Here is a 27947-nt window from a genome sequence, read left to right as displayed (position 1 = left end):
AGATATCGCTAAACCATTTTCTCAAATATTGCCTATCCGAGAGGGAAAGAGAGAGAGAGAGAGAGAGAAAGAGAGAAAGAGAGAAAGAGAAATGGAAGTTGCGTGTATTCCTGTCTGTCCGTTTATCTTTTTAGAGTGATTTTACTTAAAAACAGCGATTATATCCTCTCGCTGCTGGAAAATATAATGTAGCGATTCAGTATTTAAACTGTATTTAGTAAAAGTCGTGGGGCAGTGTTGACAAGTTTACTTTCTCCTCGATGTGTGAGCTGCGCGATTTCCAATATGTGTGTGTGTCAGTAAGCAGCTCATTAATACAGAACGATAATTAAAGGCTCTAATGCACACCAGCACAGCAGTATATGTGTGTATTGTAAGAGCTAGACGACGAATGATGGCGTGTGACGTCATGGTAGTGGTGTCCCAATCCTTAGGGGAATATTTTCTCCCCTACCCCTTGACACTCTGTTTCAAGGGACAAGGGGAAGGGGTAGGCGGAGGGGTATAAAATAGAATAGGGATTGGGCCATAGTCTGACAACTGACATTCCACAGTGTTTTTTTTTTTTTTAATCGCACAGTGTGAGCATGGCTTTAGTTTAGTTTGTGATGGACATAACCATAGGCATTGATTTATGTTTCTGCCGGAGGGTGAGAAAACAGGCATTTATTTATTTTATTTTTATAAAACACATTTTCACTGCTGTTTCCACAAGTAGCTGGATTTTAGCCCTGATATTCACTCATCAACATGTTTTGCAAAATCGCCAACAAATGCCCGAAATCTGAGGTAAATCGATGCTCGTTCACAACGGTGACAGTCGTGCAGTGTGAATCAAAGACGCAATCTGAGACAGTTGCCAATGCATCGAATTCAAAGTCAATTCAAAACCATGTGTACAGCACTATAATATTATATATATATTTTTCCCCTAACATTTGTTTTATTTAGACCCATGCAGTATTTAAATTATTTCTGAAAGTAATAGTAAAATGTGATGTACACACAGATGCAACTTATATGTTTCTGAAATGTATCAATTATAAATTAATATAAGTTTTTTATGTTCATTCCTCCTACCCACGTTAAAATTTAGCCTTAAACACTGTTATAATTATGAGGGGGACCTTGGAAATCCTCTCCCCTGTAAGGGGTCCCTGGCTCCAAAATGTTTGAAAACCCCTGTGTTAAGAACTAGTTTGACCAACTAGCAGTTAGCCAAGAGATAATCAGTCTCACTTTTCTGATTCAAATTGTCTACATTATTTGTAACTGACTTTAACCCTTTAACTGTCACCCTACGGGACACCAAAATTTACTTCACTATATTACAATTAAATCGAATCTAATCTTGACAAACTCTATATAGTTGGAAAGGTCTAAGACTCCCAAATATATATTTTACTATTTTACCAATGTTTTTTGTTAAAAAAACATTAAAAAAGTAATAGATTAATTTAAATCTACATTATAACATGAGGTCTGACCTTTGTTAAAAAAAAAAGACTTCTTCATTGCCTGTTATCAGGGTTCTTCCATAAAATCTTCAGGAGGCATTCATAGAATCTTCAAAATTACATTTTATTAACTGCCACACTCATATACTTTTCACAATAGTGCAAGAAAATGTGAGGAAAACAAAAGAAAAGAAAGGAAAAGGGGGGGGGGGGCAAACTGATAAATAAAATCAACATGCTACTGCGTTCTGGGCCTCAGATGTTTCTCTAGGGATCCCTCACCAGAACTGACTCAGCCCTAGACAAATCACACCCTTTAAAAAAAAACAGAGCAAACCATTTTATAATTACAGGGGGATTCAATCCGTACATCAAACCTAAATGAAAAAGAAAAGTATAATATATACACAAATAAACTATAAACATTAAATTCCATTCACCATAAAGCAATAATAAAATAAAATGGAAAGAATGCCCTTTATTATAACAATCTTACAATTAACAAACAATCCAACCCTTGGACATCAGGAAATGCTGCGCTCTTAATTACAAACCTTGGTTCCATGCTGCAGTCATGGATCCTGGCAGAACCACGGGTAAGATACTCAATGCTTCAACTAATTAAAGAAAATAACCCATATCTTGTGTAGCTGTGGTTTTATTCAATCACTAGTGCGCACTCTAGTAATTAATTATGTCGCTCTTTGATCTTCAATGTGCACATAAGAGACAACATGCACAACTAACACTAAATGTTTTGGGTAAATATTAGGGAGACAAAATAAATATATAAAATTTATAAACAAACAATTAATCCCTTAAACAAAAACCAATTTATCCCACAAAGAAATGAATTAGAAGTCTACAACAATTTAAATAAACTAGCCCAATTCTTATTACAAGTGTGGCCTTAGCCACCACACCTGTTCACATCAAGAATGATAACTAGATATTCACCCACATATTTACATCCACCTAACGATGATAACATTTTGTGGATTACATATGCACATTGCGGTTATGTTGTCTGCTGCCTTTTAAATGCTCCTCTTTAAAGTCAGGTGGATTGACTTTCAATGTATTCATCATTCATGAGCTGGGAAAAAAAAATCAAAAATTCCAATTATACGGTTCTTGTGTCATTATCAATATATGTGTATCGTGGACTATTCTAATGGAATTAGTATATGATAACTAAAATTTTAAGGTTCTTTGTGTGAATGGTCCTAAACACTGCAGGAAAGCGATTTGCATTAGTGATAATGATCTCTATAATGAAGTCTTTAGTTTCGAAACAATACTTAGCATGTATCTTACTGACCAAGTCACATGATTTCAACAAACATCTCTTTATGTCCCACTGTTTCAGAAAATTTCAAACTGTAGGAAAAAATGCTTTAAGGAGGATTTTCAATAAAGTTGGTAAATAAATAATTTAAACTTCCTATTTTACAGATAAATCATCTTTAATGTTTAATGAACTGTATTGTAAATTACATTTTGCTTTTATAAAAAACCTTTACAACACATTTGCATGGCTTTAACCAGCAAACGTTCTCAGCTCATATATTTATATATTTACGTTTTTTTTTTTTTAAGTAAGTAACAGATGTTCTGATGATACTGATGATAAAGCCAAAAGCTCATAGAAGAACATAGTGTGTAACAAGCACATATGAAACATGGGTAAATGTGCTGACCTTGTAGAGGATGGTAAAGGCCTCTGGATCTAATATGTAAACATCACCGTTCTCTGTGCCAATCACCAGGCAGCTAACTGCGTCCTCATCTGCCATGTTCTTCTTCAACATCCCTATACAGGTAATGACTGTCTGAGACAAACAAAGAGTTTGTGCATTTGTGCTTTAGTTTTTTGTCTATGTGTTAGTCATTGCATATATGTAGATATAGGCACCTGTCTAAGTATAGGCTGTTCTTTGTGAAGAACAAAATTCTCCATTTCCTGTGGCTCAAGCATGAGGAACCTGAATAATTTACGCAAGAAATGCAATGAATCATCAGATAAAAGATAATATTGCAGCTGTATGGGTCTTCTCAGTGATATCATTTCCAGTTGTATGTTTTTTTTTTTTTTTTTTATGTTGGTTGCATACATTTAACTTTGATCTGCTGGAAAAAAAAGTTTTTCAAATGTAAAAGAGCAGTTTTGTTATTTTTTTTTCTTCCAAAAATGTAATTAATTTATTTTAATTCTATTAGGGATTATTATTTCTTCATTATGATACTAGGAGAGTTGTATCACCTTGACATTTTTTATTTACTTTACTGCCCCCAAGAAAGATCAAAATTAACATTTTTAAACCGATATTAAAGGCATTTTAGGTCATTATTTGTACAAGCTGCACATTTTACTTATTTTCAAATAAACTCCATTTGATATGGATAAAAAGTTAGTGTCATGTCATTGACCTGTATTGACTTGACCATGCATGGCTTTCTTTGTTCTGTGGAACATAAAAGTAGCTATTTTGAAGAATATTGGTGTTTTGGTTCACATTAAGTTAAGCGCACTTACAATGGCACAAACACACCATCTCACCTTATTCTCACCATCTCCATGCAAATCTGAAAGAGCTGTTGAAATGAACAGGGAGTATGAGCTGGTGAGATTGGTGGTTGCAGGTTCGACTGCAGACAAGTAAGTAAATGTGCAAGTTCATGCAACAGTGACTCACCAATGCAAGAGAAAAATGTGTATAGATTGGCGACTGGGTCATAGTGAGCATCAAGCCATTTTGAACTGGAGACTAAACTACAAGAGCACAGGAAGACTTGCTAACGTTACTTCATCTCTGCATATGAACTAATTTCTATGCACTGGGTTTGAAAACACTCACACTCTGTTGTGTTGCTGTGCCACCATACTTGGGCAAATATAAACTCCTACTGCTATTAAAAAAGGATTGAATTTTGTAAGGAAATTCTAAGCCTCATAAATCAGCATATAACCACTCCTGGGAAACAGAAGACATGGCAAATGCTTTTTATTAATGATTTAAGGCTGTGATAATCAAGTCTGTCTGCTGTAAACATCAGATCGGCTTTCCTCATTCCATATGGCAACCACTCCAGTGAGAGAGCTTCAAGTGCTCTACATTTAACCTCTTCCACCAGGAATAGTTCGTCTTAACGAATAGTCCCATGTTCTCGGACCATTTTAACTTATTTGTTATCAAAAGCAATGAAACGTGTTTTTAAAAATAACATTATAATTGCTTCGGGAATTATTCTAATACTCTGATGTGCTCAAGAAACATTTATTGAAAAGAGTTGTGCTGCTTCAAATGTTTAGGGTAAAATAATAATAGGGTAAGTTAAACAAAATAATACTTTTATTCAGCATTTATAGTGTTACATATTATTTCTGTTTTAAATAAATGCTGTGTTCCTTGAACTTTATTCATCAAAGAATTGTGAAAAATTTTATTTTCCACATTAAGCATGCTTTCCACATTATTCTTGTCAACACTGACAATAATAAGAACTAACACCAATAATAATTGAAGAATTAAGCACCAAATTAGCATTTTAGAATGATTTCTGAAGAATCATGTGACACTGAAGACTGAAGTAGGCTAATGATGCTGAAAATCCAGCTTTGCATTACAGGGACAAAATAAATTAGAATAAATAAAAAACTTTTCATTTTTATTGTAATAATATTTCACTGTTTTACTGTATTTTTATCAAATAAAGGGAAAAAAACATAAAAAGTGTTATTATATGTTTGTATATAACCCTGTTTTATTGTGCAAAACAATTAAATCAACTGAAATTAAGTTTCAAGCTTTATTTTGTAGCCCACTCATGAAAAGTGTTGTTCATGATTGCATTGAATATGTTAATTAACCACATTTGATTACATGCACTGGATAAAAAAGTTAATTCTTAAAATTATTAAAAACACATTAATAATAATGCAAAAAAAAATATTTTTATTATTTCACAATGCTTTTATTATGTCACATTTCTTACAAATTCCAAAGCAGGAAAATACATTTTGAGTTAACTGAGAGATGTGCACAATGTTTCTGAGCAGGCAAATAGAATACTGTTAAACACAGTGTTCACAGGAATGTAAGAGGGGTTCCCAGTTTCTCATCTGCTAGGTAGCGTTTAAGGAATTCACGTACTTCTGCACTGAACAGATTTGTATGGTAATCTCTGGTGTATGAACCAGGTTTAGGCTTCCTGGTGTCCTTGCACACGTCCTCCACTCCCCAGCTAACGATACCAACCTGTCCAAGATTATTCAGATATTATTAAAACAAACATTTCTCAAATTAGACATAAATAACAACAATTTAGTCTTCTGAAGAGGGATGCATGATTTGAAATAGCTCAGTGTGCTGTTAAAAGCAATCATCAAACTACAAATTATTAAAAAAACTCACCTGGACTAGTCGATTACCTGGAACCACATAAGTGGCCCCTCCAGAGTCACCTGTTGATGATATGCACAACATTATGAGTTTAGATCTTGTGTCAAATTCCATTTATTAAGGATAATGATACTAAAGATATGACATTTTATGGTGATTTTAATAGCATCATATATGGTAGATTACTGCCAAATATTATGTCCTCTTGAAAAATCCAACTTACCTTTGCATGCAACATCATCCGCAGTAGGTTCAGTACCACCGCTGCACAGAAAATTATCTGTAACAATATCTTTGGCATTTGTCGCATTAATTCCTTTAGCTTTTTTGGCATCTTCAACACAAGCATCCCTCTGAAGAAAAGGGACGTATCAGTTTTGGACAAAAGAAATTCATAACTGTTGAGCAAAGGATGCATTTAATTACTTTTTTTTTTTTTTTTTAGTTAATTGCTCTTTTGAGTTCTTTGAGATTAAAAACTGTAAAAACATAATGAAACCACAGATGAATAAAAATATAAAGGAGAAGAAGACCGTTTCCACCACATATCATTACCCATTTTCCCTGCTTGATTGTAATTAGTTTATTTTCAATGTTATTTTCCACGACAGACATGAAAGAAGCTTTCACAGTTTCTCCACTCATTAGCTCTTCCTCTGTAAAAACACAGTTAAAATGTATGTTTCATTTTAGCAATGCAAGTCTTTAGATGTAAATAATATACATATTCTGTACTGCCACTCGATAATGTAAAATATTAAAACAACTTTAATAACTGAATAAATGATACCAGATAAAGCAGAATCCCAGTAAAAGAGATTCATCTGAAAGTTAAATTTACTCTATAGTTTATTACAGGTATATGAATATTTACATATGTAACTGATCATATTTATTTGAAGATTTATCATAATAGCAAAACTATTAAATTGAATGACTTCAAACAATTAGGATTAAGTTAAGCACACTTGGGGCCTTCTGGGCCAAATCAAGGGTATAATTTAATTTAATTATAATTTTATAATTTAAAAATTATAATATAATATAATGTGTGACACTTCCCAATAAGGTTCCTTTAGTTAATGTTAGTGTATTAACTAACATGAACGAACAATGAACAATACATTTATTACAGTATTTATTAATCTATGTTAATGTTAGTTAACAGTTGTTTATTGTTAGTTCATTTTCATTCACAGTGTATGAACTAATGTTAACAAGCAGAACTTTTGATTTTAATAATGCATTAGTAAATGTTGAACTATGATTAATATCTGCTGTAGAAGTAATGCTCATGCTTAGTTCATGTTAACTAAAGTAGTTAACTAATGAACCTTACTGGAAAGTGTTTCCATGTGATGTAATAGATTACTATTTTCCAAAGACCTGGACCTTTTAACCCCCAAACTGTTTCAGCTGACTAAATCTCACTAATTTTGATATTCAGATCAAAGAGCACAGTAATTCATCAAAAGTTCTGAGATGAGATTTTGTGCTGTCCATGGTCAAAAGAAAAAAAAATGTGGTTGTGTCATCTTACCCTAAATTTATACATGTGACTAACATGCAACATTTCTGACAGACATATCTGTTTGTAACTCACGATGTTTTCTGCATGTTCCTTCTCTATCTGAAAGTTTCAGAGCTCCACTTGTTTCCTTGGTGCAGGGGATGCATATTGTTCTGTAGAGACATATACAATTTACATTAATTCAATAAACTATTTTAAAACTTTTTAGTAGCATAAAACGATGCACTCCTACACTCCTCACCGAAGATCGATTCCTATAATTACAGGTTCCTCCAACTGAATAAGAGCCACATCAAATTCATAATATTCAGGTATTCCCATTTTCTTTTTTGCTGCAACGTCATAGCGAGGATGAAGCATATAATTTTTCACTTTTATTCCTAAGAAGAGAAAAGGAAACACCACTGATGAGATTTGCACCATTACATATTAAAAAGGCCCGTATTCTAAATCATGCAATATTACCTTTATTATCTGAACCCAAATCAAGAGTTATTCTATCAGGTGTGTCCTCAAACCTGAAGCAGTGAGCCGCTGTCAGGATAAAGCTTGAGGTGACTAATGACCCTATGCAATTTGACATTTTTCCATTGCTGCGCTGCAGAAGCATCAGAGAAAGGACTAATTCAACAAGTAGACGTTTTTAACATGAAATGATGAACTAGCATGGTGATGCTAAGCCATTTATTTGTCCACTTATTTTTTAATAATATAGAAATAAGACAAGGATAGAGATACCCACAGCCACAGTGATCTTTGCCAACCAGGGGTATTTATAACGTTTGTGGGAATCATCTCCATCGTCATAATCTCTGTAAAGTCCACATAATGCTACACTGGAGCCCTCATCTGATCAAGGGTAAGCAAGAATAACATGAGAAACAAAAAAGACATGGAGGACAATAATTAACTTAACATTATATTTTTACCCAGCCTAAACAAAGCACATGTTTCTAAATGGAAAACAGACATAAGGAATTACCAATCATTTCATCAAATGTCTGCTGCAATCGTGTCAAGTTCTCAAGCTTGAAGAAAAACTTCTCATTTCCCCTGTCAGTCTTCAAATCATTAATGCTCTCAGCATTCACATTATCTCCCATCCCAAACACATACAGCTCTGTACAAAAAAAAATGATATCACTGATAATTAAAGGAAAAAAAGGAACTGAGTTATTAAATGCAATTGAGCTGTATTTGAAGATTTGCTGAATGTCAAAGATCATTCATGTCTTTGCTCACCAAGATTTTCCTCCCCTGAAGGAGTATTTTGTTTTACAAGTTCTTTGATCTGGTCCACCCATGGTCTTGGATTACCACCCATGTTCGCCTGACCTAAAGAACGAATAATAAAAGTGATCCTTTGTTTACATCAAGAACAAAAGACACTTAAACAGATGCAGTGCTAACCAACAAGTATAATCATTATAACTATTATTATTTTATTTATTTATCAAAAAAAATCAAATCAATATAGCAATAAACATGGTTATCACTAATACCATCAGTGAACATGATGACGATATGTTGGGTCTGCTTGAAGTCCTCTTTGTTGTTCAGCTGCTCGATTTGCATACTTTCTAAAATGCTCTTATATGCCAGAGCGATATTAGTTCCTGATCGTTCACCTTTACCTGTTAGTCACAAATCGGTGAAATATTAAAATATGTCCTTAAAGATATGGTATCAGACATTTTACTCGCAGGCTGACCAACACCAAACAAACGTATTTCCATTTTTGCCGTATGAATGACCTTTAAATCGGATTAAAATCTAAACAATCTAAACCAAACACTTACTGTTATAATCCTCCAGTCTTTTAAGAATTTCTAACAGATTATTTATTTGCTCGCTCTTGAAGTCCCTCATGGAGACTATCCGTGTAACGTCTGTGGCAAAAATCAGGATCTCATAATTTGGGGAGACCTCGTAATAACTGATCTGTCGGTAATGAACATAGGGTCAAGTTTTCATTAGATTCATAGAGCTTCATTAGGAATATAAAACATTACATTAAGAGACGAGATTTTGAAGGGACACTAATAGTGTGCTAGTAATGAGACATAATTAGGCAGAAATATCAAAGAATAGCTAGCTAAAGAATAGATAGCTAAAAGGGTTCAGTCAGTTGAAAGGGTGTGACTGTGTTATCAACATACTATTTCATATACCTTTTCGATAAGTGTTTTAATTACACCTTTTGCCTTTTGTAAGTCAACTTTTTTTATGCTGGCAGATGCATCCAGAGCAATGTAGATGTCAAGTTTTCCCCCTTTAGTCACATGTATTTTCTTTCCATACTGATCTGAAAACACAGAGAACAGGTTTTATCTAAAAAAACTTAGTGGTAACCTAAGACTAAATATTGTCTTGCACAGGAAGAAGGCAAATGAGTTGCAAAAGACTACCTGTTCCTTCATGTTGTTGAGAAACCGCTAGACTGGACTTTAGAGAACTGCTGAAACCCTCCGATGCTTCCTCTGGGCTGTCATATGTGAAATCAGCTGTATTTACACAAAAAAACAACATTAGCAAAGCTGAATTGTACTTTTCAGTTCAGCTTTGAATGATACTTTTCAGTTAGTGCATTGCACTTCAAACAAGGAAGGTGAAAGGTTTACCGTAACCAGTGTTGGGGAGTAACTAGTTACATGTAACGGCGTTACGTAATTTAATTACAAAATAAATGTAACAGTAATCAGTTACAGTTACTAAGAAAAAATGAGTAATTAAATTACAGTTACTTGTGAAAATTGTAATGATTACAAAGAGGATTACATTTGAATATTTACACACATCCACATACAGCTTATTTCTTTCCCAAATTGCACTAAGACATATGGCCCATAATCTCCGAGACGCGGAAAACACATTCGTAGAATCCAGTCATAAAAATGGAATTCAGCCTATAACGCGGACGCAATATGCCACATATTGGACGAATAAATCAAAAGTAGGTCAGTACACTTGAATCAAAACCCGATATGGACTGATGTCTGTGAATATTAAGCCGCAAAAAGACTGAATATGAATCCTGCACATTCTGCGTGTCTGTGGAAATCAGGCGCTGACTGGACATCGGGAGAACCGGGACTATTCCCGGTGGCCTGGCAGACGATTTGGCCTTCTACTTTAATATTGTTATTGTATAATTGCAGGCCGAATATACTAAAGCGATTATTTCCAAATCCGCCATTCGATAATTAAATCTCTAATAAATCATGAATCGGTTAGTCGTGACTGGCAATGGTTGGGCTCGCGCGCTCTCCGCGCCTCCGCCGAACGGTTTGGATCAGACTCCGAGTAATCAATGCGAGAGAGAGAGACCCGAGTGAACTGTGTAAGCGCACAGCTGGAGTAGAGAAGCGACACTTCTGTTCAGGGTTTCAGGTGCAGGTCAGTTTCATCTGTAAATATGCTAATGTAGTTTTGTCTTTGTTTACTTAGTCAAGCAGCAGCACATTGCTCGCAATCACTCAAAATACTGTATAAACGACGTCATTATTATCTATTGTAATGTTACAGTAGTAAGTTAGCAGACAAATCATCATATGTTATCATAGGTTTAGGGAGAGCTAGTGGATACAAAAACACAACCCTTAGGAAAATTAATATAGCCTATGGTATGGCACTAACCGTGGTTTAACTATGGAATTTGTAGTAAAAATAAATACAAGTGGTAATTAATTTGCCAAAAAAACAAAATTGCACTTACAAAACATGGTAAAAGTCAAATAAAAATCTTCAGTATTAAAGTCATGAGAGAGATGGATGGATAATGGAAGTGAAGGTGCAGTTCAGGAGAGAACTCTTAATTACGTTGCAAAGTCCCCCAACCTAAGGATTCAAATCTTTTTCATGTCAGGTCCAAAAAAATAATAATAGGGTTGTCCATGTTTCAGAATGGGTTGTGGGTGTATGAGTGGGAGATTTCCCAGCCTATTTTTTCCCAGTCCGCCCCTCATGGAAATGAATCTCTAGAACAGTCACTTCATGAGCATTTTTTACTTATTTTGAGAAACTATCATCATATCATATACAAAGAGACAGCAGTGTTTCAAAAAGACACCAATGTTTCAGGAGTTTAGTACACAAAATAGGACACATGCTTATTAGATAACCGTATTTGAGTTGATGTATATGCTTTTATTTTTTTATTAACTATTTTTCCCCAAACCATTGTTAGATGCAGTTAGATGCCTTTAGTTATGCAAAGATTTGGTTTCAAAAACAGTATCTATAAACTATTTCTTTTGATTTTAAATCTGCATTGAACTTCAGATCAATCTCTAAGTAAAGTCTGATTGTGTGGTGGATGTGTTCAAATGTGATCATCTTAATTTAAGTGATGAAGGATGGTGAAAGTCTGACAGTATTGAGCTCTACTGTAAGGTTAAACCTGCATGGTGTAAAATGGTTGAAGATGATTAACAGTTGCAAATTAATATTCATTAGAAATTTATAAAAGTAATCAAAATGTACTCAAAAGTAATTAGTTACATTACTTTATTAAAGTAATTAAAAAAGTTACACTACTATTACATTTTAAATAAGGTAACTTGTAATCTGTAACCTATTACATTTCCAAAGTAACCTTCCCAACACTGACCGTAACACTGTGGCTCTGTTCCTGACCACTGGCTATTCTCCTGACAGACTCGCTCTTTGGAACCAATCAGAGTAAATTTATTTTCACAACGGTACGTGACTTTGTCGTCTATATTAAACCTGTGGCCTTCTCTTGTACAGCCGGCAGGAATCCCAGGATCAGGACAGTAATCAGCTGTTTGAAAAGAGGAACAGACAAAGAAAGTGAATGAGAAATTAAGAAAAGCGAATTGTGACACAATCTATGCTTATATTCTTCTAAAAGTGCTTAAATTGTCAATTTAATATTGTTGTTTGTTTGTTTATTATTGCACTAAACAGCATAGAGAGACTTCCCACTCACAGTTTCTTCCACAGACTGGTGTGCCTCCACTCCATTTCCCATTCACCTGGCAAACACGAGTCCCCGAGCCACGGAAATCATAGCCAGAATTACATGAGTAGTTGGTTGTGTCGTTCACAAAATACTGCCTCTGATATGGATACACCTCTCCATTTTCAAATCCGCGAGGATCAGGACATGTGATTTCTGAAATAAAGGATTTTTGCATGTGTGTGTGAGTAACCTGTGTTGTGTTTTCAATTATGAATGATCTTATTTGTCTGATAATGTTTTGCTTACTCTGGCACTCTGGGAGTTTTTTTTTGGGCAATGGGTTCCATCTCCCCCTAACACAGAGACGGATTCTAACAGTTGGGTAATAGCCTTCTGAACAGCTGTATTTTACAGTGCTCCCATCTTCTGAGAAAGCAAAATTCCCCCCACTAATACTGAGATTTTCATCAGGGCATGGAATAAAGGACGGTGCACCTACAAGAAATATCAGAGAACCAGATGGGAAAGAAAATGGTGTTGCGGAAGTTCAATGTAAAGAACCCAAAATGTAAACTCTTAAAAAAATTGAAAAGATTCCAAAAGGGTTTTTCACATGTTCATAGAAAAACCATTCTGGATTGAAATAATCTTTCAGTGAACAGTTCTCAAAATAACAGTTTTCCTCAGTGTGAAGAAAATTTTAATAGTCTAAAGAAGAGCCAACTGTACAATTTATTTTAATTTTTTGGTACCATCAGTGTCATTACATTACATTTTATTTATCAAATTAATTGTGCTACAGATTCAAAAATGCTACACTAAAAAAGAAACATGATGTTTTAATATAATGTGTAAACACCACAATAAATTGTCCACAGACTAATGTTGGATTATTGCTTTGGACTACAGACGATTAAATGTAAATTACTGCTCTTTTAAAATGAAAATAAATTAATAATTTAATGCATTAAAGTTGCCTCAAATCAGTTTTTCATTTAAAAAGCAAAACAGAAGTTTATATTTATATTTCTGGTTAAATCAAAATCCAAAAGACATACCAGTTACGAGAGGACACAGTATTGCAAGCAGAAATAGATTCAGCCATGGTTCACCCTCCATGATGTTCTTGTCAGGTTCACACAGCAAATGAACAACAACCGAGGAAGCCCACATATTTATAGAGCAAGGTAAACAGAGGAAGTGACTATAGTCATGCACTAATCTGTCAAACAATTTGTTGAGGTAAAACTCACTTGATCTTCTTCATGCATGGACTCTAAACATGATTGATCTTAAAATGATCTTAGAAATGACTTTAAAACTGGTTCTGAGAAATTCTTTATTTTATTCTGAAATGTAATTCAGTATGCAGTAGGAGGTTGGTTGACAGACTTTGACAATGTATGAAATAAGGGAAAAGGAAATGGGGAAAAATTTTAAAGGAGACATATGCCGCTTTTATGATGTGTAAAATAAGGCTCTGGTGTCCCCAGAATGTGTCTGTGAGGTTTCAGCTCCAACTACCCCCAATGATAATTTATTATATCATTTTGAAAATGCCCATTTTTAATGGAAGCAGAAACACGCTGTTTTTTCGTGCCTGTCTCTTTAAATGCAAATGAGCTGATGCTCCCTACCCCCTTTTCCAGAATAGAGCTGCATTATTACAGCTTGTACCTCCTGTTTTGGTTGAAATCATCATGTGTTTTAAACCATGTTAGTTTAACTTCTGATGTACGGTTTTTTGAGAGCACACATCTGAAGCACACGGACAGAAAGCAGCTGTCACACGGCATGTGAGTACTAAAATAAGTTCTCATTAACACACAAGTTTATGTTAAAGTGAAGTGAAGTGACATTCGGCCAAGTACGGTGACCCATACTCAGAATTTGTGAGACTCTAAATAGTGTTCTGTGCTCATCTGTGCAACCAAAGACAGAATAGTTAGCATGTTTGGTCAACCTTTTGCCATGGCATTAGAACTGTTTTAAAATGTAAAGAGAAAAGAAAATAAAAAAATAAAAGAGCCATTACAAGTGTTGTGGTTTGGGATGCAGCAACGGACAGGAGTCTCCATAGACCACAGAGGACATGGTGGTAATAATTTCATTTTCGAAGGTAAAGATCCCCCCCCAAAAAACTGAAAAATCCAATATATTTGTGCTTACAAACATGCTAATGTTGTGACTTCCTCACAAACAGGGGCCAGTTCAGCGCTGGAGTGCAAAGATATATTTCTGAAAGAGGGATCAATACCAGCACTTTGTGCGCAAACCTCCAGATTCCAGACAAAGACATCACGCGTCATATTTTGTTTTCCAAAAGAGCTTCTTGGCTCTCTGTAAGGCTAATGTTGCTAAAGCTACTATTGTCTCTTCCTGTTTTCATTAATGCTGCCTTCACGTGCTACCAGAAGGATCGTAAATATCGGATAGTTCACACAAAAAAATTGCATTTATTCATTGTTTGCAAACCCACAAGTTGTTCCAAGACCTTAATATTTTTTTTTCTTTTGAACATAAAAGAAGATACTTTGAAGAATGTGGGTAACCAAAGAGTTTCTGGTCCCCAATGACTCTGATAGTATTTTCAGAAGTTACTGAGGACTAGAAGCTGTTTGGTTACCCACATTCTTCAAAGTATTTTCCTTTGTGTTCAACAGAAGAGAGAACTTTATGCATTAAGTTTATATTAATATTAATATATATATAAAATAAAAAAGAAATGTCATATAGTTTGGAATTTTAAAAAGTGTTTTAAAATGCAAAATTATTTACAGAAAAATGGGACAAATAAATGTTGCCCTAATTTTGAGCAAATTAATAAAAAAATCATCCAATCCAGGTAAAAGCAGCAAAACTGACAAAAAACCTATTAATAAGTAATAATAATAAATAATCAAATTTAAAATAACAATATTAGGATGTTCAATTGGAAGTTTAATGTTTGAGCATGTTTTTTTTTTTTGGGGGGGGGGGGGGGGTTATTTTGCCTGGGTGAAGGTGCCAACCCTAAGTACCGTACCAACATAGACATAACAAAGACATAATACTGAAATAGTAAAACATGAAAGACTGCTGACAATAGATGTTTAACATTTTTATTCTTTTTATCAAAGACCAGCTATTTGCACAAAATGACTTATGTGCTTTGGGACATCCAGCCTAACAAGTGTTTGGAATTAATGTTAGCATGACAATGGTTCTTGTCTGATCAATGCCATAGCTGTCAATTTTCATGTATGATAATCTTCATATTCTCTCCATTACGCTTCAGCCCTAATACAGCAGGTTTAGTGACAAATTGTTAGGCTTTATTTATTTTATTTTTTTGCTATTATCATTCTCAAGACAGATGGAAACAAGTAGTGGAACTGCAATAATGAAACTCCCCTGCCTGCCAGTTCTTGGATACACAGTACAGACTGTCCTGCTCCAACATAGACATAAAGACATGACATTGAATGAGTAAAACATGAAAGAATGTTGTTAATAAATGTTTAACATTTTTAACAAAGACCAGCTATTTGACTTAAAGTTGAATATATTCATCAGAAAATAAATCAGTGTTTTATCAGACTGCACTCACACAGGTTCAGTCTGCTAAAGCATTCACAAGAATGTAAGAGGTTGTCCTATGCGGTCATTTTCTAGGTGTTCTTGAAGGAATGAGCGTATCTCCTTACTGAACAGATTTGAATGGTAATCTCTGGAGTCTGCATCCGAAGTGAATCTCCTTTTTTCCTTGCAGACATCCTTCACTCCCCAGCTTACGACACCAACCTATCAAAGATTTTTCAGACATCAAAAACGTTCCTAGTTCTCAGCTTCTCTCAAATGAGTCTTTATTTTCACTGTGTAATATGTAACTCAGTGTACATGAGATTTTACAGCCACATCAAAACTGTTTTCAAAGGAAACAGAAATCTCACCTGAATCACTCGACCTTTTTTATTCACATAAGTGGCCCCACCTGAATCACCTGTTACAAAATAACACAATACAAGAATTGTATAAATCAATTTTAGATCTCTAATGATTCAAATGTTATCAATAAATATAGTAGATAAGAACCAAATACAAGTTGCCATCTTGACGGCAAAAATCAAACATACCTTTGCAGGCAACATCATCTGTTTTTGGTTCAGTACCACCACTGCACAGAAAATTGTCTGTAACTGCTTCCCTGGCATTTTCCACATTGATTCCTTTTGCTTTTTTTGCATCTTCAACACAAGCATCCCGCTAAAGAAAAAGTACACCAAGTGTTTTTTGCTGGTTGATGACTGAAATATGTTTTTTAACCATAAGCGATTCACATAATGTTTTCTGTTGAATATTGCATCTATTTAATGTTGAATGTCAAAACAATAATTCAAGCACCAACAAATGGTTGTGTAGAAATTCATGACACTTTAAAGGCACCATGAAGTCAAAAGTAAAGTTTTTTTTTTTTATTATTATTTATATGTTAATGTAATTCTAAATGTTCAAGAACATTTCACTTTCTAACACTATGGAGGCCTGAAAAAGATAGTCAGCCTTTGCATTAATAAATCAACTTAAATGAAGCTCTTCAAACTACACAGATTGGAAAGATTAAAAATAAGAAAAATCATTACATATTTTCCAAGCTTGATTGTGATGCTTTTTATGTTTTTTGGACTATTATCAGTATCCATATCAGACGTGAAAGCAGCTTCCACAAGCTCGTTGTTCATTAGTATTTCCTCTGTAAGAAATGCAAGGAGAAAAAAAGGTTTGACATTTTATGTTTGGTAAGTTTCATTGTATAAAATCTTTCACATGTTTAAATTAAGTTATGTTTCATATTTCTGATATGGTTCTTATATATATACATCATGTCTGACAGGGACTTCACCATGTTTTCTGCAAGTCCCTTCACTTTCTGAAAGTTTCAGAGCTCCATTGGTTTCTCTTGTACATGGGATGCAGATTGGTCTGAAGAGAAATACACATGATGTTATTTAATTAGTTCAGCTTTTTTCTTCTTCTTCCTTTTTCATATTCTTACTAAATTAACATCACATGTTGAAGGTCTGTGCTCCTCACCGTAGATTAAAACTCATCTCAACAGCTTTTTCCAACTGTATAAGAGCTATATCAAATTCATAATATTCTTGTATTCCCATATGCTGTTTTGCTGTGGGTTTATAATCAGGATGAAGTTTGAAATTTTTCACTTTTACAACTGCAAAAGGAAATGCAAATGTCATTAATAAAATGTACCCTGTGACATGTTTTACTTCAGTCTGAAAATATGGACATATCAGGACATACCCAGGTCTTTGTCCAGTTTAACTATTATCTTATCAGGTGTGTCTCCCTCTTTGAAGCAGTGAGCCGCTGTCAAGATGTAACTTGAGGAAACTAATGAACCCATGCAATTGGAACCTTTAGATGCAGAAGCATGCTACATGAAGAGCAGAGAAGACTGATGTTCATATGGTTGGAATGATTAAACTCTTTAGCCATAACATGCATATTTCTTCTGCTTGTGGGTGAACATTTTTCCTTTAACTTCATTGAGTTCTTAATAAAGCGATAAAAATGTAATGCTCACTACAATATTAATCTGTGCCAACCAGGGGAATGCACGGCGTTTATTTTCCAAGCCTTCCCACACAATCCCACACAATCCTACACTGGTGCTCTCGTCTGTGTAAGGAAGCAGGTATAAAGAGTTAATAATAACAACAGCAATTTACACTGAAGTAATTATAAAGAATTATAACTGGTCAGGAACTGTGAAACTGATTCATCCAAACAATAGTGAAATGCAAAAGTGTTTGTTTTTTTGTTTGTTTGTTTTTATTTTATTTTTTGTGTTGAAGGTGATAATTACAGTATAATTAATCAATAATTACAGAAACGTCACTTTTGGGTGAATTGCAGATACAGTACCAATCATGTCATCGAACATCTTCTGCACCTCTGTCAAGTCTTTAAGCTTAAAGAAATATTTTTCTTGGTCTCTCTGTGACACTAAGCCATTTATGTCTTCTTGATTCACGTCATCTCCAACTCCAAATAAATAAAGATCTGGAAAGAGAGGATGCATCCATATCAATATGAAATAATATTAAATAAAAAAATTAAACAAATATGTGTATTTTTTGCTGTCCCTGCTTGTGAATGACAGACACATTTAAAATATAATTATGATTAATAAATTTCATGTTCACCAAGATTCTTCTCTCTGTCTGGAAGATTTTTAGTGACAAGATGTTTGATCTGTTCCACTTTAGGTCTGGGATTCCCCCCCATGTTTGCCTGACCTATGAAGCAAGATGAAATTCCAGTGAATATTTGTTTATTTGAAAAGTTGAACTCAAAATTTATTCTAATTTGTAATACTGTGCATTGAGTAATTTATTAATATATTGATTTATTTGCTCCGATAAAGAACTTAGGTGAGAAATATTTTTTAAGTACAGTTATATATGCATATACTGAATTGTACTGTATGTAAATACTGAAAATTCAGTACCATCAGTGAACAGTATGACGATGTGTTGGGTCTCATTGAAGGTCGTTGCATTGTTGATCTCCTCTAGTTTCATGCTCTCTAAAATGGCTGTATAGGCTTTGGCGATATTGGTACCTGTTTTTTGACCTTGACCTGTTTTTTTTTTGTTTGTTTTTCACATCAGAATTTTATGAGAAACATTTTCTGATAGAAACAACTGATTAAATCTGAATTAAAATGAATTAAAATCAGAAAATAAAATGAGATTTAAAAAAAGAATAATAATGTAAGATTTTTTTTATTTTTTACTTTCACATTGGACAGCAATAAATAATTGCATTTTCCTCAATTTAGATTTAAACATATAATTTTTTTCATAGTACAATTCTCTGTTATAATAATCTAACAAAAATCAAATTATATCTATTTATACAATAAGACTCAAAAAGAGACATTCAAACAGAATACTTACGCTCATAACTAAAGTCGTCAAGCTCTTTAAAAATATTCATTATGTTTCTTGCATCTTCATTAGTTTTGAAGTCCCTCATAGAGATTATCCGCGTAAATTCTGTAGCAAATATCAGGATCTCATAGTTTGGGGAGACCGGGTAATAACTAATCTTTTGGGGAAAGAGCATTGAGAATTCAACATCTGTCTGTTTTCTGATCAAAATGCTGGATTTCAGTGCAGTTCATGTTTCCATAATGTGAAACAGGATTTTCAGATGCAGTAAGCAGCATCCTAAATACAATGCTTAAATAAGGGGTTACTACAGCAACCTCTGAGGATTTGACAATTAACATACCTTGTCTATAAGCATTTTAATGGTGGTTTTTGCTTTTTCAAAATCCTCCGGATTTATGCTCTCAGATGCATCCACGGCAATGTAAATATCAAGTTTTCCACCCTGATTCATAGTTAATTTCTTCCCCTGCTGATCTAAAGAAAGAAGGATCACAACATTTCAAATATGCTGATATGATTTTGTCTCTAATTCCAAGCATTGCAATTATTAATAAAGATTTTAAAAATGTGTGTGTGTGTGTGTGTGTGTGTGTGTGTGTGTGTGTGTGTGTGTGTGTGTGTGTGTGTGTAGGATTATGCTTTAAGACACACAAAAATTACCTTCTTTTTCATACTGTTGAGAAACTGCTAGATTTGACTTAAGAGAACTGCTGAAAGCTTCTGATGCTTCCTCTGGGGTGTCGTATGTGAAATCAGCTGTACAGTATTAACACAATGTTTGTGAAAACATGTACTGCAAAGCACATGATTTTGGATGTAACTTTTAGAAGACTTACCGTAACATTGTGGCTCTGTTCCTGACCACTGGCCTCCATCCAGACACACTCGCACTTTGGAACCAATCAAGGTCAATGGACTCTGACAGCGGTACGTGACTTTGTCATCTATGTTAAACATGTTCCCTGTTCGACTGCTACCAGGGGGAACACCAGGATCAGGACAGTGATCAGCTGTGAGACAGTAATAAACAGACAAATGGAAGTGGAGATCGTTGGAACCTATGTTTGAAAAGCCCTGTTTTAGTCAGATGCATGGAGAGAAATTTCTGCTAAAACTCTGATGAACTCAAGGGTCATCAGATAAAAACTGAACTGAAGTACAAAGTAGTTTATTTTTAAGATGAACCCAAGAACTCTGTTATATGAATTTTACTTTTGAGATATAACACCAGGGATTACATTTCTCTTTAAATCAGACTAGCACATGGAAAATTCTGTGTGCTTACATATTTAAAAATCTATAGCGATTACTCACAGTCACGTCCACAAATTGGTGTGCTTCCACTCCACTTCCCATTAGGCTTGCAAACACGTTCTGCTGAGCCACGGAATGTATAATCGGAATGACATGAGTAGGTGGTTGTGTCATTTACATAGTACTTGTCTTTATATGGAATCACCTCTCCATTCTCAAAAACACGGGGATTGGGACATGTGATCTCTAGGATAAATGCATGAATAAATGCATACAGTAGAAAAGTATAATAAAAAGAAATAAGTCCAGCAATTATTCATGATATAATGACACAAATAATGCCTTGTTTCTTACTTTTGCACTCTGGGGTTTTTCTGGTTTTGATCTTTGAGGTCCAGCGTCCATCTTGACACAGACGTGACCGAACCGATGGGTAATATCCATTTGGACAGATGTATTTTAGAAGACTCCCATCTGAATAGCCTTTAGAAAGAACAATCGTTCCTCCTTTAATGTTTAGATTCTCTTTGGGACATGAACTCTCTCGTTTGGACATGGAGGATGGGGCACCTGTAGCAGAAACAGACAGATTATTGGAGGAAGCCATGAAAATTATGACGGAAGTAACTTTTGTCAGTTGTTGCTGTTTTATTTCCAAAATATTTTGTCTGTATATTTCAGAGTGCATTGTTAATAAGCAAAAATACCTACCTGCAATAAGAGGACATATCATTGCAAGTATTAACCATTTCAACTGCTGCTTACACTCCATGCTGTTTATTCCAAGTTGAGCTGAGATTAAGAAGCAAATACAGAAGCAAATGGACAGGGAATTTTTATAGTCAGCAGGAGGCTTTTATTTACATTCAGTGGTCAATGTTTTACTTCAAGTCAAATAAAGAAAATCAATTTCCCGGCACACACAGCAAAATAATTACAGTCATCCATACACCATTATATATTTAATAATAACAAAAAACTAATTATGTTAAGACCTAAAAGACTGCAATGGATTCTATTCCCACTTTTTCATTGAAATGTAGATGTAGAAAACAGCAGAATTATTAGAAGAATAGTGACACAAAATATTTTTCAGGGTGAATAATTTTATCTTGGGTCCAGAGAGCAGCTCAAACTCAAGGGGTCATTTGAGAACAATTTTATTACTATATCAAAACATTCACCCCCCTTTAAAAAAATTCTTGCTTAACACATTAATAAGTTTACCAAATGAATATTTACTGATATATTACTAGCATATTATCAATGCACTCAATGTATGACAGGACTTGACTGGTAAATGTGGAGGGAAAATATTTTAGTACTCTTGTCATGTACAGTAGGCCTGCTGAATGTCAAATTGATGCAAAATGCTTATTTCTATGTTAATTTATAATTAATATCAATTTTAAAAAAACTAATATAGAGATTTAGACAACAGACTCCTCTTTGGAACCAAACAATCTATTTGTTATTGACTTAGCTGGTAATAAAATACACATGACCTATTTTCATGGCATCTGTTTTAAATCTAGTATGCATACAATTCTGTGTAAAACGGTAGTTTACTGGGTTAAATAGAATATGTGAGGTATTAGAAATCTATACAGAAACCTTGTCTTTTGAGGTCTTATAATATATATACAGCGTGCTGTAAGTTTCATAGATTGTGTTCATTAGTTGTTTAGAAAAGTGTAAAAACTTCAGATTTCCTCAGTCACGCAATTTATATGGTTCACTTCATTAATCAGTTTCAAAGTGAGCAGGGGTGTAAAAAGTACTCAAAAATTTTACTCTGTAATATCTGTAAAAATGCAGATATTCAGTGAGCATTTTACTCAATTAAAAGACTTGAGTAAAATTAAAAGGGTACAAATTTAAAATAAATAAATAAAGAGATGCTTGTTTCATCAGGTTGAATCAACTCAATGCAAAGTGAAAATGCTTAAGAAAAATAATTCCTAAATATCTGGTCAGACAGAAATACAAAAATTTGGTTTAAGGGAGAAAACAAAGTACAATGACTGCATGCCATCTAGTGCATAGAAAAGCAATTAAAATTCAGCAAAGTTTAACACAAAAAATAAAGCCTTCAAAGGCAATTTCCATCCTTTGTACTGTCATGCCGCCCCATTTATCTATGTTCTTCAGATTAACACAAACTAAGACTTTTTGGGAAAAAATAAATAAAGAATAAATAAATAACCTGTCTCTCTGCATACAATGCATGTTTCAGCTTCAAAAACTAAATAAAAAATAAAGAAGAATGTCAGACAATTTTGATATAGGTCAAGAAGAAACTTGGAATCGCATCACATGACAGCTTTAAAATCCTGTATGGGGAGGTGTCCTTTATGAATGGCACATATGGCCTCCCAAATATTACATAGACAGCTAGGTAAACAGATATATCAAAACGGACAAATATAATTAATTATTTTTATAATATATATATATATATATATATATATATATATATATATATATATATATATATATATATATATATACGGTGGCCCAGTAGTGCACAACACAACGACATTAAGCCACAACACAAATACATTAAGCCACAACACAAATACATTAAGCCTCAACACAAAGACATTAACCCACAACACAACGAAATTCTCACAACACAAATACAATAAGCCACAATACAACGGAAATGCTCCCGACCACTAGGGGGCAGTTGGTCTGCAGAAACGTGCAATAGACTACGTATTTCCTGTGAAATCTCAGGGCGAATAAAAGGTTCCCTTTCATAGGTCACTTCAATGCTGCGGTGACGTCACCACTATGGGAACACCTTCGGTGTGACGAATGTCTGAAGCCCTATACCATCCCGCCAATACTATTGGCCAAATAGCGCGTGGCACCGCCCATGCATGCGTACGCATATATACCTGGTTTCGCGCGCCATTTAACTCAGATTTCATCCCTTCAGTATCCCGAATCTTCTGTGCCCTATTATCTCGCGTTCTCCAGCGATCTTCACGAGCAGTGTTACTCCTCTCCGCGGACGCGATGAGTTGCAGGAAATGCAAAGAGCCGTGTACCAGGTACATCGTGAAGGGGGACACTCATGACAGGTGCGTAGTTTGCCTAGGCTTGCATCACGCACAGGCGGCGCTTAGCGGCCTTTCTTCATGCCCCCATTGCGATGGCCTGCGGCTCAGAGTGCTGCACTCGAGGGTAGATGTTTTTTCTGATGTCGCCCCCGTGTCTAACCCCCGCCATGTCACTTCTGCGACTGCTGAGGCACCGCACGAGGTGATAGCTTGGGGTGACACGTGCGACATGGATTTTGAGGACAGCTCAGCGCTGGAATATTCTCCACATCGCTCGCTCTCCCCTACCCTGGTGCAGAGGAAAACTTTTATCGAGCCTGTCGTCTTTTCCTGTGAGGATTTACGGCCCACACCGGAGGCATGTAGTGCCATCTCCTTCGGTTGTGGACGCCATGATGACGACGTTTTATCCACCGGGGCCTCGGGGTCTGAGGACTTCGCGGCCGACACTAGCCCTCTCCCTCCTAGTGGACAGGAGAGGCGTGTTTCCCCCTCCTACAGCGAGCTGTTGGACGTGGTTTCTCGTGCGGTGGGTACATTGGGGCTGGAATGGGAGGTTGAGAAGGCCGAGGCCCAACCTTCTTCGAAGCTGGACGACCGGTTTCTAACCAGGAGGTTTCGAGGTCCTGGAAACAGCCGTTCTCGGCACGGATTACAAACGCTGCGGCTGCGGATTTCGCCGCCATTTCTGACATGGCAAACCATGGCTATGCAGCGATACCGCCGGTGGAAGAGACTCTCGCAGAGCACCTCGCGCCTCATTCGCCCGCGGCGTGGAAGTCTAGCCCCCTTCTTCCCTCTAAGGCGTGTCGAGTCACGTCCAGTTTAGTGGGGAAATCCTACATGGCCGCTGGCCAGGCGGCTGCTTCGCTCCATTCTATGGCGGTCCTTCAGGCCTACCAAGCAGAGCTGTTAAAAGGATTAGATGAAGGGGAGGGTATTACACCTAAGGCGGTAAAGGAATTACGGCGGACAACGGATTTGGCGCTTCGTGCTACCAAACATAGTGCTCGAGCAGTGGGCCGTTCCATGGCCGGTTTGATCACGGTTGAGCGCCACCTCTGGCTTAATCTCACCAACATGGCGCCCGCGCGTTCTCGCTCAACCTCCTCTCACCGCCAGCGAGTAGCCTCTCGGGAGGAGCCTTCACCTATGGCGCCCCCTCGGAAGGACTGGGGCCCTAGGGTTGTCCCACCGGCTCAACAACGTCAACGTAAGAGGTTGAACCTGAGTTTGACGGCTAACGGCGCTCGTTCTCGGGCACCGAATAGCAGCTCCTGATCTTTTTAGCTGCTTGCCAGGGACTGTGCCCTCCGCTAGAGAGCGCTGTTGGACCGCTTTCGCGCATCCAACATTCTCATTGCAGTCCCCATGCTCAAACTCTGACTGTCTCGCCGCAAACAACGCCTCGAACAGCAGTGGATCGAGCTGTAACGCCAAACGCTCCCTCAGACACACTGCGCAATCCAGCTTTCAGAGTTCGAGGGGCGTTTCAAAGGGTCCTGCACGGACGGCCCGTCATGACGGCTCGCACAGCCGCCGCTTTTCCGCTAGCGGCAGAGCCCGATGTACAATCTGTTGGCCTAACTCCTGCCGTGGACACGTTTCAGGATTACGCACAACGAGATGCAACGACTATTATGCATACACTTCCCCTGTGCACGAACACCGCGAGTTTTTCGTGCCCGGACATTTCAATGTGTGTGACAGCGTTGCAGGAAACAGACATTTTGAGGCCGCTAATATTGTTTCGGGCCACGTGGGAACGCTTGCCCGGCATTTTTCAATGGGTGTTACGCACAATTTGGCATGGATACACCATTCAGTTTCGGAAAGGCCCACCCCCTTTCCGCGGAATTCTCTCCACGGTGGTGAAACCGATGGATATAGCGGTGCTGCGACGGGAGATGTCAGCTCTACTGAACAAAGGGGCTATAGAAGAAGTACACCCCTCTCAGATGGAGTCAGGGTTTTACAGCCGTTATTTTGTGGTACCAAAAAAAGACGGCGGATTACGACCCATTCTGGATTTACGCCGTCTGAATCTTGCATTTAGGCCGAGCAAATTCAAGATGTTGACGGTAAAGTCTATTTTGTCTCAGATTCAACCAAACGACTGGTTTGTCACGATCGATCTGAAGGATGCATACTTTCATATTCAGATCATCAAGAGATACAGGAAGTTCCTCAGATTCGCTTTAGAGGGCAAAGCGTATCTGTACCGCGTTCTTCCCTTTGGCTTAGCTCTAGCTCCCCGTACTTTCTCAAAATGCATGGACGCAGCTCTGGCCCCGTTGCGGCTCCAGGGCGTCCGTGTTTTGAACTATTTGGACGATTGGCTGGTGTTAGCGCAATCGCAGACTCAAGCACACTCTCATCGGGATTTTGTGCTGAATCATTTACACAGCCTGGGCTTACGCACGAATTTCCAGAAAAGTGTGTTAATCCCCTCTCAACGGATTACCTTTCTGGGAATAGAATTGGACTCTCGCGCGATGACAGCGAAGCTTTCTCTCCCGCGTGCTCAGTCGATTGCGTCATGCTTGCGGCGCTTCAGAGCGGGTCATGCAGTGACAGTGAGATTGTGCCTCAGACTTTGAGGTCTAATGGCGGCGACTCTTCCCATAATTCATCTGGGATTACTTCACATGCGCCCGTTTCAGTGGTGGACGAAACAACGGAATATTTCACCCCGTTGTCTTCCGCATCGAACGATCTCGGTGACACGGAGGTGTGTGATGTCGTTAAAACTGTGGATGTCAGCCGAATTTCTCCGTACCGGGTTCGGCTGGGGATCTGTGCTTCTCGAGAGACTGTAACGACAGATGCGTCTTTGACCGGTTGGGGAGCTGTTTGTCAGGGGCGCCCAGCCCACGGAGTGTGGACAGCGGCACAACGCAGCTGGCACATAAACAAATTGGAATTACTGGCAGTTTTTCTGGCTCTCCAGTATTTTTCGAATCTGCTGATCAGCCGTCATGTGCTGCTCAGATCAGACAACACAGCGGTCGTGTCATACCTGAATCATCAGGGAGGATTACGCTCTCGCCCCCTGTGCAGGCTGGCGAGACGTATTCTTCTTTGGTCTCACAACAAATTTCTGTCGATCCGGGCTGTTCATATCCCCGGACGACTGAACTTCGGAGCGGATTTACTATCCAGACAGATTCTGGAGCAGGGGGAATGGAGATTGCACCCCCAGACGGTGAATCACCTATGGCGGATTTTCGGAGAAGCGAAAGTGGATTTATTCGCGTCGAGCACGACTACGCATTGCCCACTATGGTTCTCCCTATGCCCTCCATCGCCCCTGGGCTTGGATGCGTTAGCTCACAACTGGCCCAGGACCAGTTTGTATGCGTTTCCCCCAATTCGTCTGATCCCAGCGGTATTATGCAGAATACGGCTGGACAGAGTGGAACAGCTGCTGCTGGTGGCTCCACGGTGGCACACACAGCCGTGGTTTGCGGATCTGATCAATCTGTTAGCGGGCTCTCCATGGGAGATTCCCCTCAGACAGGATTTATTATCGCATGCACAGGGACTGATTTGGCACCCGAGGCCAGATCTGTGGAAACTGTGGGCGTGGCCTCTGAGCGGAGTGAGTTAATATGTCCCGGTCTTTCTGTTGAAACCACCGTGACTATACTTAACTCTAGAGCAGCTTCTACGAGACGCTAATATGCTTTTAAGTGGAGACTGTTTACGACCTGGTGCGAAACTCATAATATGGATCCAGTTTACTGCCCAGTGGCTTCAGTACTGGAGTTCCTTCAGGACCGTTTTTCGGATGTAGTGACACCAGCCACCCTGAAGGTTTATGTGGCAACCATTTCAGCTTACCACGAATATATAGGGGGTGTCTCAGTGGGCCGTCATCCATTGGTTTCTCGTTTCATAAAGGGTGCGCGGCGGCTGAGACCTTTCCGCTCCTGTGCGAGTTCCTTCATGGGATTTATCCATTGTGTTGCATGGTTTGTCAGGGCATCCGTTTGAGCCCTTGGAAACTGTATCGGATAAAATCCTGACTCTGAAGACACTTCTTCTTATGGCTTTATCCTCCCTCAAGAGAGTTGGGGATTTACAGGCTCTCTCTGTCTCACTCTCGTGCATGGAGTTTGCACCGGGCTCTGTGAAAGTGTTGTTGCGACCTAGGCCTAATTATGTCCCTAAGGTCGCATCTAATCCCTTTCGCTTTCAGCAGGTGGTCCTGGAGGCTTTATCCCCTGCTGTGGCGGAGTCTGGAGATCTAAGTCTTTGCCCTGTGAGAGCTTTAAAGACTTATGTGGATCGTACTGCCCCATGGCGTGAGTCTGACCAGCTGTTTGTCTGTTTTGGACATAAGAATAAA

At 37.4% G+C, this 27947-nt stretch overlaps 2 protein-coding genes and 1 pseudogene across 2 annotated transcripts; 1 reads left to right on the top strand and 2 right to left on the bottom strand.

The window, feature by feature from the left end:
- Positions 1-5407: 5407 nt before the first annotated feature.
- On the bottom strand, positions 5408-13496 carry LOC132131014 (complement factor B-like). The gene is made up of 18 exons (XM_059542966.1): positions 13374-13496; positions 12622-12810; positions 12343-12528; positions 12001-12174; positions 9800-9895; positions 9563-9696; positions 9191-9332; positions 8894-9025; positions 8634-8726; positions 8374-8511; positions 8134-8240; positions 7857-7989; positions 7633-7771; positions 7464-7543; positions 6416-6516; positions 6084-6213; positions 5873-5922; positions 5408-5716 (listed from the first exon to the last, which is right to left on the bottom strand). The coding sequence occupies exons 1-18, from the start codon at positions 13486-13488 to the stop codon at positions 5546-5548; spliced, it is 2310 nt and encodes a 769-aa protein (XP_059398949.1). The 5' UTR covers positions 13489-13496; the 3' UTR covers positions 5408-5545.
- Positions 13497-15403: 1907 nt separating this feature from the next.
- On the bottom strand, positions 15404-21359 carry LOC132131016 (complement factor B-like). Its single transcript, XM_059542969.1, has 18 exons — positions 21240-21359; positions 20883-21098; positions 20589-20774; positions 20111-20284; positions 19935-20030; positions 19615-19748; positions 19278-19428; positions 18827-18958; positions 18522-18614; positions 18241-18378; positions 17903-17994; positions 17617-17749; positions 17389-17527; positions 17198-17277; positions 16938-17047; positions 16431-16560; positions 16248-16297; positions 15404-16098 (listed from the first exon to the last, which is right to left on the bottom strand). The coding sequence occupies exons 1-18, from the start codon at positions 21298-21300 to the stop codon at positions 15928-15930; spliced, it is 2286 nt and encodes a 761-aa protein (XP_059398952.1). The 5' UTR covers positions 21301-21359; the 3' UTR covers positions 15404-15927.
- A 4732-nt stretch (positions 21360-26091) lies between these two features.
- LOC132130311 (uncharacterized) lies at positions 26092-27265 on the top strand (annotated as a pseudogene).
- Positions 27266-27947: the final 682 nt, after the last annotated feature.

The sequence above is a fragment of the Carassius carassius genome, chromosome 47, assembly GCF_963082965.1.
Source record: "Carassius carassius chromosome 47, fCarCar2.1, whole genome shotgun sequence".
Classification (NCBI taxonomy): domain Eukaryota; kingdom Metazoa; phylum Chordata; class Actinopteri; order Cypriniformes; family Cyprinidae; genus Carassius; species Carassius carassius.
This window is presented reverse-complemented; position numbering and strand designations above follow the sequence as displayed.